We start from the raw sequence: 17,318 nt of genomic DNA on the forward strand, positions 1-17,318 counted from the left end.
CTTAATGTTAAATCCTCCTTTGCAACATGAGCTGGAGGTGGTCAGCAAACTTCGGTGTTTATACCAGTCGATCCAGAGGGAGTGCTTGAGCTGACAGGAGTTTGGCTTGATTTATCTTAAAGACCAAGATTTGGATCAATGGGCAGCATAGAATAACCTCCCTGCTGCCCAAGGCCCTGCACAGATGCATTAGTCAGTGCAGAGCCTTGGCTGCACCGTGCATATGGCAGCTAAAAGGAATTGAAAAGCTCTGGGGGGACAGAATTAAGTGGCAAATAACATCACTGAGAACCATCTGAAGCACCGAGAGGGAGCTGGGTTGTCTTCTGGGGCTTTGTTCAGCAGAAATTTTTGCATGCTGATTGCTCTTCTGGAAACTCGGGAACAGCAGCTGAGCAGGACTTTGGAATCTGGTCAGCTGGGAGCTGATTTACAGGGGGCTGAGTTGTTAAAGATAGAAGATGATCTGAGGAGCCTGAGCTCCCATCCCTGCGGCAAATCCCTGGATTCTGCTCAGCGCCAGTTCAGCATCCAGCTGCTGGAAGCTCTTTTGCCTGCCTTTAGTTTGTGCAGAGTGTACTGGAGGCAAAGCTGTGGGAAGATGCTAGGAAAGAGTTGGAGAGCTTTGGGTGAGACTCTTGGAAGTGCATCAGCCAGGAGCTGGAGTCTTTCAGCTGTTTTGCTCCTCACACCCCAAAGTTACATGTGAGGGACAAAGAATCAGCTCAGAGGCATCACATCTCCTCCTGCAAGCTCTCCCCACTCTCCCCTCTTTCCACACACAGTCTGTGAAATTGGTTTTCCTGTCGTGGCACGGATGAATGTCACTGATAAAGCCAAACCAGAAAGGATCAGGACCTTGGGTCTCTGCACTGCCTTTCCAGCAATGAAAGGCTTTGCTGCTTTGTGAAGGGAAGTTTCAATTTAACCCCGATCTGCTGTGGTCCTTATCTTGAGCTGACACGGGCAGCAGTGTCTTACCCACGTTCTGGCTGATAAATGTGCTTTGAGAAAAGAAAACCTTTAACCCTCTGAAATAACCCTCTGAGAGCTGGTTGGGTTTAATCTCCTTTCTGTGAGTAGTGGCTGCACACAGATCCCTTCGAGCCACCGCCTTGGGTGTCTCGCAGGCACTGCCATCGCCCAGCCCTCGATCGGAGCCACCGGCATGCCGAGGGGTGGGTGATGTATCCTCCTGGCCACGACACTTGGCAGCTGGACAGGCGACTGAGTCATCGGCGTTCGCGGTTTCTCATTTAATCCTGGGGTTGTTCGGATGATTTAAGTGCCAGCAGTCCAGAGAGGAGGTTGTGCTTCTGCTTCCAGCACGCTCGTGGAGCCATCGCCTTGCCTGCCTCCCATCGCTACTTTTCGCGGCGGGGGGAGGCTGGGGGTGGATCTGGGTTCGGCCGTCAGCTCTCGATTCTCCCGCGAGCAGTTTTATTTCCTCCCGGCAGCTGGGCTTTGCCATTGGCTCCTCTTGCTCTCCGTCGGTCGCCTGCCGAGCGGCAAATGTCCTGTGCCCGGCGCCGCTCCGCGGGGCGCTCCGGGGGATCCGCGCCCTGCCCGCCCCGCTCCTGAGCCACCCATGCCCCCGGGGGGAGCGCTCTGCCGGGGGGGCGCGCCCGCCTGCCCCGCAATGTAATCGCGGCCGGGGGGTGCGGGAGGCGCCGGGCCGGCCCCGGAGGAGGTGCTGGGGCGGGCGGCGGGGGCGGGCAGGGCAGGGCAGGGCTCCCCCTTCGCCCCCCCATCGCCGCTATCCCCTTCTCTCCCGCAGGCTCTCGTCGCCCGGCGGCTGCGGCGGCGGGGACGGCGGCGGGAGCCGCAAGAGCGGGGTCATTCTGGACATCGCCTCCCTGAAGATGACGGAGCTGGAGTCCGAGGTGCTGCCGCTGCCGCCCCGGTACCGCTTCCGCGATCTGCTGCTGGGGGACCAGTCCTTCCAGAGCGACGACAGGTTCGGGGCGCACCGCGGGGACAGCGGGTGGAGGGCGCGGGGACACCGACCGGCCGGGAGGGACACACCGACCGGGGACACACACCTGGGCTGGGGACACACACCTGGGCTGGTGACACACACACCTGGGCTGGTGACACACTCCTGGGGTGGTGACACACGCCTGGCTCACCGCGCTGCGCGGAGGGTACGCGGAGCTCTCCGCGGTGCTGATCCCGGGGCTCATCCGGACCCGCCCGGCGCGGAGCTCTCCGCGGTGCTGGCGGCGCTCGGCGCGGCCGGGGAAGGCCGGGCGACAAAGAGGGGCCCCGGGGCTCGGGGGTGTTGGCAGCCTGCGGGCTCTGCCATGTGTCGTCAGGAAGCAGCGGTGTGGGAGCGCCGGGATGTGCGGGATGGAGGCCAGGGGTGCCTCGGAGAGCAGCGCCGGGATGTGCGGGATGGAGGCCAGGGGTGCCTCGGAGAGCAGCGCCGGGATGTGCGGGATGGAGGCCAGGGGTGCCTCGGAGAGCAGCGCCAGGAGCATCTCGGGGCTCCAGGGTGTGCTGGAGGTGTGGGCAGGCTGGGCCCGCAGACACCGAGCTGTGTGGGCAGCTGGCTGAGGCCAGAGGTGCCATGGGCAAGCAGGAAAAGGGACCAATGTCCTGGAGAGGTGTGGGACAGCGAGGTGAGGGGTTGGTGGAGCTCCACATGCAGGATTTGGGCTGAGCACATAGGTGGATTTGGGAGGAAAGGCTCCTCCAGGCTGCTCCTGGACGCTATCTTTGCAGCAGGGAGTGCTGATGGGAGCAGCAGGGTAACTCTGAAGAGCTGCTGGGCTTGTGGTGCAACTCTCCTTTTCTTGGAATGACCAGAGAAATGTCCTTTATGTGTTGAACAACAGCCTGCTCTTCCTGGCTGGTTGGGATTTATTCCCAGGTTAAGTGAGCAACAAAAAAAATGCCATGAGTGGCAAGTGAATTCCATGGCAGGGAAGATAAATTAAGAGGAACAAGCACCTTCCCTTCAACCCTATTCATATCATAAATACCCAGGAGCTGCAGTGCTAATGGGGAGTCAGTAAAATTTTTATTTTTCCAACCAATTAATTGCTTGAAGCAAACAGAGATGTAATTCTTGTTGGAAAAAACCTTTCAATTACTGGTGAGTTGGTCCTTGACTAGCTGCTCTGTGTTTGGTGCACCTGCATCAAGGCTTTTATGCATCTCTTCTAAAGGATAATTTCATTTTTTATATGTACAAGTGTCATGAAAAAAAAAAAGTGGATTTGGCGTTGAGACTGTGAATGTGGGTTTTACAAATGTTCTCTATAAGTGTTCCTAACTTTTATCGCTGCATAAAATTGATCTGTCTGGAAAATGAGTCTGTGATCCTGGAGGTTTTAAAGCCCAGATTTCCTTAACAGACACTTAAACATTAATACAGTTTTATGGCACCAAGTGAGAAGTTAACATAAAATTCCTGCTGCAGAAAATGTCTGCATTTCAGAATGGTTATGATGTGGCTCATCTGGTCAAGTTTGAGGATTTAACAGTTTTCATATTTAAGTATTTGAAAGCACTTGAAATACAGAAGATGGAAATTGCAGATTGTGTTCTTTCTGCCTTTCACTGGTTATACTCCTTAACCTTCATTTTCATCTGCATTTGAGTCTTTCTGATTCAGCATCCCTCTTTAATTTTAATGTGGAGATGCTCTGGGTTGTTTTGTTAATTCATTAGCCTTGTTTCTCAAGATATCTCGGTTCCACTGGCTTTATATGCTGCTTTCCTTTTGTTGCTTGATTTCCCCTTCATCTGGAAAATCCCGATAATTTCATTGTGCTGGGGAAGGCAGATCTGTGAGCCCACATTTGCTGCTCGCTGGAGTCCACTTGACTTCCCTGCGAGCTGAGATGAGCTGTGGCTTTGGGAAATGCTGCTGTTAGGCCTAAATTCCAGTCCAAGGCATTAACAATCCTGGGACCTTGTGGCTGAATCAAGCTCGCTGGAGTAATTATGACTAGTTCATTAGTCTGTTCCAAACCCACTGAATCAGGAGCTGATTTAGGCTGGCAGAGAGAAAATGAAAAGCTGAAAGACTTTTTGGCTTTGCTGTGCTTGTGGATGATAAGAAGCTCGGGGTTGTGCTTTGAAGGGTTTTCTTACAGCCCCGACAGGGCTGTGCTGAGGAGAATTCCTCCACAGAAACTCTGTGGGGAACTATGAATGGTGAAATAGAGCTCGCTGGACTTAGAGATGTAACGCTGAAGGAAAACACCCAACACACCAAATATCTCATTTATTTATAAAGGAAACGCTTAAGACATTAGCGTCTCAAATATCTGCTTTTGAGAACTACCCTGGAATGAGAGAGCTGCTGGAAGTGAGGAGGTTTAGGGGTCAGCCAAGACTAAAAGGATGGGAGGCCATGGGGGAGTCAAGGTTTTGCTGCTTCTGGAGAATGAAAACGGTTTCTGTTGGAGATGAATTAGTGCATCCTCATCACAGAGACACCAACACAGGGCTGAGGCAAGGGAATGAGGTAATGCTGGAGCTTGAGGAGACGAGAGCTCGTTGGAAAAAGGAGATAACTGGAGAGCTGTGGTACAGTAGGAGGAGAGAGCAGGTCCTGATAACCTCCAGAACTGAACGAACTCATCCGTGAATGTGAATGTGAGGTGGAATGGGTAAATTAGGCTGCTGCTAATTTACTTTTGTTTTTAGAATGTGAAAGATGAACACAGCCAGTCTAACTAAGCGGGGCTTGATCTTTGGCAGGTAGACTGATTGACAGGAGAATTAAAATAACACTCTGAATGTCGTGTGGTGGATGCAGTAAATTGGCCAGGAAGCAAATAGGAAATGTCTGACTGGAAGAGGAATGTGGGAGGTAAATGGGTTTGTGAAACAGAGAGAGAAAAGCCTAATGACAAGCAAATCTAGAGTTGTCAAGTGGAAGTGCTCCTTCCAGGATCATCTTACTCATCTTTGGAACTCTCCGACACAAGGCGTTGGAAGGCTTTGGGCTTAGCTGTATTTAAATTCTGGGCTTGTCATTTCTGCAAGGCAGGTCCTTGGGTTAGAGAAACAGGATAAAGTGTTGTTCAGCTCCGAATTTCCAGAGGGTACAAACTGCTCTCAGGGCAAGAATCTGACTGATGGGACTGGGAGGTAATTTCCCCTTTGGAAACCTTGCAGCTGCCTGTGTTGTCTGGCATTAGTCCTGCCTAGCTCAGAAGTTTCTTTCCCTCTTGGAAGGTTCTGTCAGTGTCAATAGTGGGAGAGAAATGGATTTGTTCTGCTTTCTTAAGGCAGTGCTGCATTTCTCATCTCACCGGTGTTTTGTTGACATGAAAGCACCCAGAGCCTCTGGAACACGACAGCAAAAGCAGAGTTTGAGATGTAAAGAAAGAGAAGGTGAAGAACTGGAGGCACAAATGCTGCAGGTGCCTGGCTGCCTTTCCACATTCCTGGCCCAGGATTGGGCATGGGAATCCTGAGTGCCATGGAGCAGTGTGGGAGGCAGGCCAGGGGTGCTGGGGGAAGGGAGAAGGAGCTGAAGCAGCATCCCCTTGGAGCTGCAGGCTGGGCGCTGCCAGCGAGGCTCCTGTGCTGAAGGGATGCTGCAATGGCTGATTAAAGGCAGCTGAGAAAGCACATCTGCTGCATTGATAAATATTGTTTCATACCCCAAGCTGTGGCATCCCTTTGATGTTTGCTGTCCTGGCTGCGGCGGTTTTTGATCTCCTGCATTCTCTTTCCTTGGACAGTGCTGACAGCTGGGTTGGGGCACGTGTAGAAAAAGCCCATAAATACAATTAAACTGTATCTCAGAAAAGTGTCATTAGGAGCTTATTTGTTGCCTAATTTAAATAGTCTGAACGCTTTCCAGAAAATCATCATCAGAAGGCACAGTCCTATATGCAGCAGCAAGAAGTAATGGATGTCACTTTGATTAAGTGCATTTTTCTGAGGCTAATTATCGGCAAAGAATCATTTTGATGGATGACGATGCTTGGAAAAGCTGCTTGTGCAGAAGAATTCAGCAACTTCTCTATAAAATTTTAACATCTCCTATTTCAAATCAAAGATACTTTGGATGTTGCATAACCAAGAAAAGAGGATTTTGACAACTGGGGCCAATTCTTTTAAGTTTCTGCTTTCATTTTGTTTAGAGTCTGACAACTTCTTTGTCTGTGACCTGACATCTGGTCTTTGTCTCTTTAATTTGTCACTAAGTGGTGGCTCTAAATCTCAGGTCAGATTATGCTTGGCATGAGCAAAGTGAAGTGCTGCAATCTCAGCCTTGGAGGATCTTATCCCTGCAGTTTTCATGCTAACGTGCCCCAAGTGACTTCCTCATCAAATGCATCATTACATTAATGGAGCTGGGTAGTTTTGTGTTCCCAAGTCACATTCCTTGAATATGTCTGTGGCTGAATCCCCACTTCATTGCCATTTGATTTAATGGGCAATTTTCCTCATTTTATTTGGAAGATGCAGATGCTAATTTGAAAACTCCAATTTGTATCCAGAAGTTAGAGACATTTATTTCTGTGCTGGTGAGGTAATGGCCAATCTTTTAAGTGACTGCAATGTCTGCTCAGGCTGTAGCATCTGTGCTAGTGAAGGTTGGTACCTGGAATTAGGAGATTCAGCTCTGGTGTGCCACAAAATTCCCCCGGGGAAGACTCTTCATCCCCCAGCAGTCTGATCCCCTGTTTGTAAAGCAGGATGAAGGCATTTATTGCTGATAGCCATTCCCTCAATAATGGTGTTTAGACCCATCTTTCAGCAGCCCTGGGTGCAGAATCTCCCAGGGGATGACTCTGTGATGATGCCTGAACAAACCAAGTAACAAATCCCACTGGTGAAGGTGGTGAGAATCACTTGGGAGTGCCTGGGTGACTACTGGAATTTAATTACTTCTCTGCTCTTGCCACCTGGCAAAGCAAAATGAAAGCAGTTATTAGTTGTATTAGGTTGTTTCCCTGAGTCAAGGCTTTGTCAGGAAGTTTCTGTGTGCCAGCACAAGCAGGAGTTTACTCCTGCCAACCCAGCCAGCCTGCGGCAGGAGTGCCATTCCCAGTGGAGCCATCCCTGTTCCTGCTGGAGCCATCCTTGTTCCCACTGGAGCCATCCTTGTTCCCACTGGAGCCATCCTTGTTCCCACTGGAGCCATCACCATTCCTGCTGGAGCCATCCCTGTTCCCGCTGGAGCCATCCCACACCACACCACCCACCACCCCCCACCACTATTCCCACTGGAGCCATCCCTGTTCCCACTGGAGCCATCCCTGTTCCTGCTGGAGCCATCACTGTTCCCACTGGAGCCATCCCTGTTCCCACTGGAGCCATCTCCATTCCCACTGGAGCCATCCTTGTTCCCACTGGAGCCATCCCTGTTCCCACTGGAGCCATCCCTGTTCCCACTGGAGTTCTTCCTGCTCCCAGTGTGCTCCTGAGCCAGGGAACACAGCCAGCCTGGCATGTGCCACGTGCAGGTGTAGCTCTTTCCAGAGCAGATGCCAACAGCTCTGCCGTGCCAGCCGAGGCTGTGGACAAGAATGAATTCAATCCCCAGCTCCATCTGAGTCACTGGAGAAGCTGCTGGCCAGGAGCATTAGGCTGGACACTCTGTGCTCCTCCAGAGAGGCTCCTTGCTGCTCCTGGAATGGATGGGCAGGAGCATCCCAAGGCTCCAGCCATCCCCAGGGCTCTCATGGAGCTGTGGGTTTAGAGCAGCAGAGCTTAGAGCAGGGCAGGGAGAAACTCCTGGGGCAGGGTGTTGGTGTTCCTGTTGGGACAGGGTGTTGGTGTTCCTAAATCTGCTGCCAGCCCCATCCACCCCTGACACGGAGGAATAACCATGAAACCCTCACTCCACAGCCCTGGATGGTGTGAACACCTCCTCTCCAGCAGCTCCTCACTCTCAACAGAGGCAAAACCAACATATGTTTCCCCTGGATTCCTCAGCCCAGCTCCAGATGGGATACACCAGGATGAAGAGCATTGGAAGCCTGAGGCAGCTTTATAATAGTGATTTGGGTTTTCTTGTGTTTGTAGATTTTTTTTAATGATACCATCTTTAATTGAGGTTTGTTTTTTCCAGTTGTTCTCAGAGGCTGCAGGGATGATTCCCAATGCTGTGCCTTAATTGCAGTGCTGCTTGGAGCTTTTTTAATTGATGTTTCCTTGCCTCTATTGGTGTGCTCTGGTGTCTTCATCTCAAGACAGGTACCCCTGGACACTAGCAGGAGTATTAGGAAAGTTATGAAAGTAATAGAGCAAAGAAGAAACGCAGTTCTCTTGTAATTATAACTATTCTTTTATTTTAAAAAATGGCCATTCCTTTTTTTCAGGGGTATTGTTTTCCCTGTCAGCAGTGGGCCCTTGCTTGCAATAAAATAAGTGCACGTAGCAGGCTGGTGGAATGAGCAGAGGTGTCCCTGGAGTGCTGCTGAACTCACGGCTGTGCCTGGAGGAAAAGGAAGAACAACATTGATTTTCAGTTTAGTGCAATTTAACACTTTGGGCTCAGGTTTCCATCCCTCCCTGGGGTGGATTTTTTTTCTCATTTATTTACTTTCCCTTTGGTTTCTTTTCTATTTATTGGCAGAATGGGCTTGGAAGGGAAAACAACGTTTCAAAGTATGGAAGATACTTGTCTGAGAGAAGGAGAGAGCAACAGCAAGGGGGGCACAGGGCTGGGGATAGGCACTGGTTGAGATATTTGGTTTTTTGTTCTGTGTTGTGTGGAGAGCAGAGGGGAAGGAAGGACAGGGCAGGGAGAGGAGTGGCAGCCTGGGCACATGCCTAGGGGAGAACCTGAGGGCTGGTGAAATTCATTTGAACACACAGGAAAATGAATTGTTTTACTCCCCTCAAGCAGTTGTAGAGAACATGCTGGAAGTCCTAACTGAAAAATTGCCTGGCAAACAGAGTGCAGAGAGCCATGAGAAATGCTGGAGGCTTGGCTTCTGCCGTGGCTAACTGGGGCAAACCTCCTTCCATGTGTTCTTGGAAGTCTGGTGGGACATCTCTGGTTGCTCCTGGTGTGTCTCTCTGTGCCATCCCAGCCAAGCCCTGTGCCTGCAGGACTCCCCAGGATTGTTGTGCTGCTCTAGGTGATGCTGGAAGGTCGGGCTGAGACCAAAGCTGTCACCACTGCTGTAGTGACAGCGTGAGAAACAACTTGGCAGCTGTAGCTGTAATTGCAGGGAATGCATTAAATTTTACTGCTCTGTTTTCCCACCGCTTTCTCTCATCACAGTTGCATCTTTGTTCCCAAGGGAAATAATTTATTGCTGTTCTGAAGGTGGTGCTCATTTCTTTTCCTCTGCACAACCTGTTCAGTGCCTGAGTGAGCTCGAGGAGAGTCAGAGCTCAGGCATCCCCCAGTCACAGCCCTGGGGACACAGAGGTTGTCCTCCTTCTGTCCCCAGCCCTGCTCAGGTGGGAGCTGCTCTCCCTCAGACCCCTGTGTGGTGGTGGGAAAAGAGATCCCCAGCAGAGCCTAAATAAATGGGTGAGTAATTCCTCCTCTGTGCATTTTCCTCTGAGGCATCTCAGATACTCCTTTTGCTGCAGGCTGTGCAGCAGAGGAGTTTAGACAGGAATATAGGGCTGGAATTTGAATCAAAACACCTCTGGTTCTGAGAAGTTCCACCAACAGATGGGACCAATCCTTTGCTGTCTGCTGTTTGAGCTCTGCTTGTCAAGAGAGCTGTGATCACACAGCCAGTGGAGCCCTGCAGCAAGCACAGGGTTCCCTGCCATGCTGCATTTGCCTCTGCTCCACTGGCACTGCTCTGGATCCACAGCAGAGCTGGAGGTGTTCATTTGCAAATTAAATACCTCATCCTGCTCCTGACAGCTCACAGCAGGTCCTGCAGGCTCTGGCCAGCTGCTCTCAGGGCCATGCTGACCACAGCTGCCCACGAAGGGTTGGCAGTGCAGGCTGCTGGAGCATCCTCCCAGACCCCAAATCTGGAGATTTCTTCTACCATCAGTCCATTAATTTGCTGCATTGCTTCAATTAAAACAATTATCTTCCACAGAGTTCAGAGTTTAGATTCCATTTCTACATCACATTTTGTATAAATTAATGGCATTGAATTTTATCAGCTCCCTGACCTCCTTTCCTCTCTTTTTGTTGCCACTTTAGCAAATTTGCAGCTGGCTGTTTTACTGCAGGGACATGATCAAAGTCCAGCCTGCTGGAGCAGGCAGGTCCCTGTGGTGACAATCTGTGGGGAGGTGGCAGACTCTGCTCTCTCTTCTGTCCCCACGACCTCATTGGCTTTGCCTTAAGATCTCCCCTGCATAGCCAGAGGGCTGGAAGGAGGTTTTCAGGGTTGCAGATCCCCTGGTAGGATCAGCATTTCCCCTTTAATTATTCTGGGTAATAAATAATTGATAATGAAGAAGTTTGTGGGGATAGAGTTGAGATGCAGGGCCTAAGCCTTGGTGAGACAGAATTGCCATGGATGTCAGCATGTTGCCAGCAGACTAAAGGAACATTTTCCAACCTTCAATCTTTTCCAAACCTCTCAAACTCAGAAAACTTGTCCTTCAGAGCAGGAGGCCTGGAGCAGTGGGTGAAGCAATGCTTGCAAGCATTCTAAAGAGTAATTTTCTGTTCTGGAATGACATCAGCCATGTGGTGCAGGGGCAGGCGTGCTCTGCAGGGTTCATCCGTGCCTTCCTGGAAGAACTCCAGGAGCTTTGAGTTGGCTTTGCCTCTCTGCACTTGCACCGGGGCCACAATGGCTTGGTCCTGCTCCTGTCTTCCTCCAGACAGACCATCTGGCTCTCTTCTGCTCATCTTCCTCCGGGAGGTGCCTGGAGCTGCCTGCTGGCAGTCAGGCAGGACATGGAAGTGGTGCTGCCTGGCTGGGAGCGATGTTTGGGGATGGCATGGTGGGACTGGGACACCTCCAAAGCCATCCCTTGTGGGATTCCAGCGTGCTGCGTGCAGCCCTGGGGTTAGGGGTGGAATTTCTGCAGTCAGATGGATTTTCTGCGGGTCAGGGTGTCTGTCACAGGCGTGTTTCCCCGTGTTTTCCTGTGATGTTTTCCCCATGGAATAGGATCCCTCCAGCCGTGGAGAAGGTGCATCTTGCTGGCTCTCTGCCCATCCCGATGGCCTGGCTGTTTTCCTGGCTGCTCCCTGCGGCAGCTGTGTGGGTGTGCAGCCATGTGACACGCTGTACAAGTGGCTGTGGCCGCTCTGCCAGGTTCAGAGCTGGGCCAGGCCGTGGGCGCAGCCGGAGGGAAGGCAGGGAGGAAGGAGGGGTAGTGGGCAAGGAAAAATCCCACTCTGCCGGCGGTGGGTGGTGGGTGAGGGGAGCAGAAAGAGTGAAACAGCCATGAATGAGCTGGGGGAGGTGAGTGACTGCAGTGTGGCAAGGAGGGACAGAGCCAGGTGTCCCTCAGTGCAGCCAAGAGCTCCAACCCCACCTTCCCTTTGTGGCATTGCTGTGATGATGGACCAAAGCCTTGCCTGATGAGAGCTAACAAACAGTGAGGGTTGGGGTTGTAGCTGTGCCTGTCCCGTGCTGGTGCACAAATAACCTGGTTTTGCTCGGTGAGGTTGGGCACTGCTGAGGTGCTGGTGTCCCCACGGTGCTGTGCCACTGTGTCACCGTGTCATTGTACCCTCATGCGTGTGGCATGTCCCTTTGGGCTACAATTGCAGCTCCCTGGATCTACTGCCAGCTGCAGGGTGAGGAGCAGGGCTAGGACTGTTCCCTGGCAGCAGAGCAGCTTTCTGCCACCCCCAGAGGGGTTTGTGTCCCTGGGCAGGGTTGGGTGCTGCATGAAGGGATGGAGAGGAGCTCAGGTGTTCTGTGCTCAGGGCAAACCTCCTCCTGTCACCGCGGGTGTCAGACCCCAGCTGCTCCTCAGCTGTGTGACATCTCTGTCCCTCTCTCTCTGCCCCTCTGCCGTTTGCAGAGCAGGATTTCATGTTGCTGCTGTCACGGTTCCTTTGTCACAGAGGATTTTTGCTGCTGCTCTGCCATCTCACTGCGAGAGGCCCTCTGGAGGACAGAGCACACATCACTGCTGTCCAGCTCCTCCACAAAGCCGGGAAAATTGGCATTTTCTTGTTCTCTCCAGGACTCTCTAGGGTCGCCTGTCACTGAGCTTTTGGCTGTAGCTTTCCATAGAGCTGGCTGGTGTGGAGTGTTTGTCTCTGAGGCTCTCTGGAGCTGTAGGGGAGTGAGGAGTGGCTCTGTCCATGTCTCCTGTCTGGGCAGCCATGCCATGGCCACTCTGCTGAGGCTGGAAACTGGGCTCCTCCACCAGGAAAGTGCAGTTATCCCTCTCTCTGCATGCCCAAAACTCCTGGAGTTAATGTGGATCTGCAGATTGTATCTTCCTTTCCTCTTGAGCTGCTTGCTCTTGCTGCCCTGGCTGGTCATGGTCCTGGTTTGCAGAGTGCTGTGACAAGTTCTTCACTCCAGGATGGGGTTTGTCCCTCTCCTGCACCCCTGGGGACGATCACTGTGTGCACAATTCCTAAAAAAGTTTCGCTTCAAGGTGAGGCAACCCCCAGCACACCCCTGTGACTTATCTGCAGGGATTCATTGCGTTTGGGTGTGGATTTCTCTGCATGGAGATCCCCCTGCTCCACACTGTGCCCCTTGTGGGACTTTCCCCAGCTCATTCCCCCTCCCGGGCCGTCAGGCTGGTGTTTCCCCATCCCGGAGCGCTGGGGCTCGGGAGGAGCCGAGGGGGAGTGCGGCAGGGAGGCTGCGGCTGCCTTTGGATTTGTGACTCTGCCGCGCTTCCTGCAGCCCACGCAGCCTCCGGAGCAGCCGAGCGTGGCTCTGCAAATTTAGCAGCTCCCTCCAGGCAGGGAGCTCTTGCTTTCTGGGCCGTGGGCAGAGCCGTGGAGCTGTTCTGCGTGCCTCATTCCCCATGTGCCGCGGGTGACTATTAGCAAAGTCATTACTTTCCTCGAGCTTTGCCGCGGCGAGTTTCTCGCTTCAGATCGCCGCGAGCAGATTTATTTGGGAATTGGGTTTTCCTAATGCCTTCCGCGCTGCTCCCAGCCCTCTGAGCGCCCCTGGGGATCCAGCTGAGGTGTCACGGAGCAGTTGGAGCACGAAGCTCACACGGCAGGTATGTGCCACCTCCCTGGTGGCAGGAGCTGTCAAGGAAAAGGTCTCCTCTGTCTAGGAGAGAGGAACGTTTCTGGGGAGCAGGTGGTGAAGATGTTTAGCAAATGTCAGCTTGAGACCTTGCCATGCTGTGGGCAGGAGTGACATCGCTGAGAGATGTGTTATCCTGTCAGAAAGCAGCAAAAAATCCCCCGGCGGAATGTTTACGAGCGAGGCAGGGCTGTGCCAAAAGTGGGCGTTTTTCCACCTCGGAGACTCACGGAGCGTGAGCTCCCCGGAGCAGTGGGAATCCTGCTGCAGCTCACAGCGCTCTTACCCACAGGACAGCATCTGCCTTGTTTCTGGATGCCTTCATCACTCCCCAGAGCAGTTTAATTTCACTGTGCCCTTTTCACTGCATGCGGTGCGTTGGTTTGCAGGTGAGCAAAAAGCAGTTTGAACAGAAAGGAGACCTCAGATAGGTGCTAAATACAACATTGCAGACTAAACCACCGCCTAAAACTTCTCCTTTCAGGCAAACTCTGCCAGTGGTTGCATTGCAGAGGCTGAGAGAAACTCGTTTTCCCAGGGTCCAGCATCAATGTGTGAAATGCATAGTTGCGTCTGGGCTGAGAGCTCCGTATGGGAGTATTGTTTGAAAATTTTCTAATTTAATAAAATGGGTGGTAATTGGCTCTTAGAAGGGAGTTTAATTGGAATAATTGGCATGGACACTAGCGTGCTAATTTAGTTTGGTGTTTCTAATGCACAGTCACGGTGTTTGCTCAAGGACAGGAGTGGGGATTGGGTGGTGCTTGTGTTTCTCAGCAAGAAATCCCAGCTGGGCTCTGGAAAGGCATTCATTGGAGGGATCTGTTTAATTCTTGTTCTTGAAGTTGGATTTTGGAGATGGATTTGCTTCATGACAGTTTGATGCAATTACACCCACACTGCTGAGAGTGAAGGCCTTCTGGGACACTTCAGCTCCCACTTGAGATCAATCTTTCCACTCATCCAGAGCAGCTCCAGCTCCTCGGCATGGGGAAATTCCTGTCCTGAGGTATCACACACAAAACTGGGCAGGAATGTGCTCACTCATGAGCAAGGAAGGGAATGCTCATGTTCTCCATCCCTGCTTGTCTGAGGTCCCTCCAGACCCATCACTTCCAGGTCAGTAAATCGGCACCGTGAGGTTTTTCCGTGTGGAAAAAGACTTTCCAGTCTCGTTCCAACATGGAGATGTCTCGAGTTGCCATCTCAGAGCTGTTGTTCAGGGGCTGCATTGAGCTGGAGGCAGTCCCTGCTCTGTGGGGTCACTCAGAGTGTGAGATGGTGACACAAAAGCCATTACAGCTCATCAGCCTCTTCCAGAGCTGTCGTTTACCAATTTTTTTCCTCTTCGCCTCCCTCCAAAACGCTTTTAAAGCTCAGTATTGTCACTTTGTTTGGATCCTTCCCACACAGTATCAGCACTTAGAACTGCCCAGTGCTGATGGGGAGATTTACTGCCAGCAGCTATCGTGCGAAAATTGAGAGGAAAAACAATTTCTAGGCAGCTCTCGCCGCTGCCTCTAATGGGAAATATTTCTTTCACGCTAAGAACTTGTAAATGGTTTTAGTGCCGGATGCTGTGCTCTGTGGCTCAGAGATGCTCAGCCTTCCAGGCTTCAGCAGCACAAATGGGAGTGCAAACCTCACTGCGCATGCACCAGGGGTGGATGCCTTCCCAACGGTGTGAGTTGGAAAAAAACCACAAAAAACTCTGACCAGGAGAAAAGTCTGGATCTCAGACCACAGGAGTGAGCGAGAGGAGTGTGGATTGGGATTTTAGCAAGGGGGAGGAGAAAAGGGATGGATGTTCCTCTCTGCAGCAGGGAATTCTGCGAGCTGAGATGAAAGGCAGGGCTGGAGGAGTGCTGTGCCCTTTTGCAGAGCTGTGCTCTGGTGTGCTGGAGGAATCCCCTGCTCCCTGCCCGAGCAGGATGATTCACAGGAGGCACAGCCAGTGCTGCTGTTCCAATGTGTGTTCGTGAGCACAGGAGAGCTCCAAGATCCACTGTGGGACCTGATGGCTGTGTTTCCTGAGAAACTTTGGACAGCTGGAACAATTATCCTGGTTTTAAGGTCTTTTTCCCCCCCTAAGGTTTTCTGTCCTGTTTCCTACTAGCAGATTTTAGGGAGAGAAAAGAGCACAGCTGAACACGCTGGTGAAGATATTAATCATGATATAATTTAATTTTAATTCCATTAGACACCTTCAGTGATCAGGGAGTTTCTCACTCGGTTTAATGGACTCTTTTCCAGATGATGAAGCTGCACGGTCTGGCACTTGTTATAAATGTCTGTTTATTAAACCATCTTTCGTTCTAAAAGCCTTTGCCTGGCCAGGATGGATATAAATGGAGAGGATGATGTTTGCAGCTCAGTCTTTAAGGAGACACTGTGTAAAATATTGCAGCCTTCTCTGTTTCATTTTTTTGGTGTCTTTATGTGAGAGATGAGAAGAGGCCAATGCATCTTTTCACTGTGCTTTTTACTGTAAATGTGCAGTCGAGACCTGGCAACTGTGAAACAGCATTTGCTGTCACACCAGCTCCTGGAGTGGATATTCCCTTTCCAACAGAGGATTTGGCCATGGCAGTTGAATCAAAAGCTGAGGAGAAGATAAAGGCAAATGTGGATAATAATTTAAAATGCTTTCCAGTGGCTTTAGCTCACCTTTGGCTCCCGCCTAGGCTCACCAGCGCAGCTCTCACGTGTGTGAGGCACTTTGGGGGGAATTTCAGGGGTTTTTGTGCAAAATTCCTGCAGCCTCATCCCTCAGGGACACCCTTTCACATGGCTGACCTCTGCTCTTGGCTGGATGTGGAAAGAGAGAGACCTTTTTGTCACATCCAGGACAGCAGCTGGGCACAGCGTGAGCTGTGATTTGGGCATTGCCATCCCCTGGGGACAGCGACACCGAGCAAATCCCCTGGGGACAGTGACTCTGAGCAATTCCCCTGGCTGCAGGCTCTCCAGGCTCCCAGCAGAGCTCGCAGCTCCAGCAGGATGTTGATGGGTAAGCAAATTTTCCCTCATTGAAGTTAAAATAAGAAACGCACTCGGAGATCAATGGTCTGGTCCAACCCCCTGTTCTAGTCCTGCCCACACAGCCTGGTGAGGCTGTCACAGGCTCTGTGGAGTTCATGCCTCATTTCTGCAGCACACTGTGCATTCCTCTTCATGGGGACTTGCCATTTTCTCTGTCTTATATAATGGATTACAAAAAGAACGCTGAGAGAAATGAAAGATGTATGGGAAATGGTACCTGGCATCCTCCAGCCACCCTAGGGAGGGAGGAAAGTTTTATTGCCATGAGACATAATTGGCAGAGCTGATGGAGAGCCCCAAAGCCAAATTTTCTTCCTTGAGTGTCAATCAATTTTCTTGGATTTTTTTTTAGAAGTTTTAAGGGAGTTTTTAGATGCTAAAATTCTCCACATTTTTCAGCAGAAACCCTCAGCACCATTTAATAGGCAGACGCTGCTCTCTGCATTACAATTTCCATACTTTAAAAAGCAAAGCTGCTGCGAGAACATCATGCAAAAAAACCGGCTTGGAGTCCTTTAAAACTGCCGAGTGGGGGAATCACTCTGGCATTTTGAAAGTCCCTGTGAAATTGCTTCCTGGGGAGCTCTGCCAGGCAGCTCAGAGGTGTTTGCAGGAGCTGCCTGTGCCTCCGGAACGCCGCGGTGCTTTCTGCATCCGGAGCATCATCGGCTCCTCCAGGCACTTTGCTGCTGGGCAGGAAACCAAATTCTCGAAGGGTTTGTCAGAGGTGCGTGGGGAGCACGAGGAGCTCTCCAGCTCCTGCTGCCTGTCACACCCCCTGGGAGAAGCTGGGGTGAATCGCGGGGGCGCAGGGTGTCCCCTGGAGCTGGGAAGGTGCCACGGGAGCTGGGGTGGGAGTGTGGCTGCTGCCTGTGCTGCCTGTGATACCCAGAGCATCCCTGTGCTCTCTCCAGGTCCCTGCAGGAGGAGGGAAAGGGGGAAATCTCGGCCTCGAAGGCACCGCCGGGGCTCAGGGGGAGGCTGAGAGAGAGGAGAGGCTGGAGGGACATGAAATCTTGCTGCGGTAATTCCAGCACACCAGGTGGATTTACTGCTCCTCCTGCCCCCAGCCCGGGCACGGCGCCTCTCCCGCCGCGTTTCCAAGGTGTTCTCCCATTCCCGGCGGCAAAGGGCTGCACAGATGCTCAAAGCCATGACCATTCCCGGTGCAAAGATCACTCC

General features: G+C 51.8%; 1 protein-coding gene across 7 annotated transcripts in view; it reads left to right on the top strand.

The window, feature by feature from the left end:
• KCNT1 (potassium sodium-activated channel subfamily T member 1) overlaps positions 1 to 17,318 on the top strand; it is a 76,890-nt gene that overhangs the window by 10,549 nt on the left and 49,023 nt on the right. For 6 of the 7 annotated variants that reach the window (XM_085076796.1, XM_085076800.1, XM_085076798.1 and 3 more), the window contains exon 2: positions 1,778 to 1,957. In XM_085076796.1, coding sequence (XP_084932922.1) covers positions 1,778 to 1,957 — 180 coding nt within the window. Of the gene's footprint in view, positions 1 to 1,369; positions 1,642 to 1,777; positions 1,958 to 17,318 lie in introns of those variants that run through there. The other variant, XM_085076801.1, reaches the window with a different exon arrangement.

The sequence above is a fragment of the Lichenostomus cassidix genome, chromosome 17 (assembly GCF_008360975.1).
Source record: "Lichenostomus cassidix isolate B80296 chromosome 17, HeHo_3.0, whole genome shotgun sequence".
NCBI lineage: Eukaryota > Metazoa > Chordata > Aves > Passeriformes > Meliphagidae > Lichenostomus > Lichenostomus cassidix.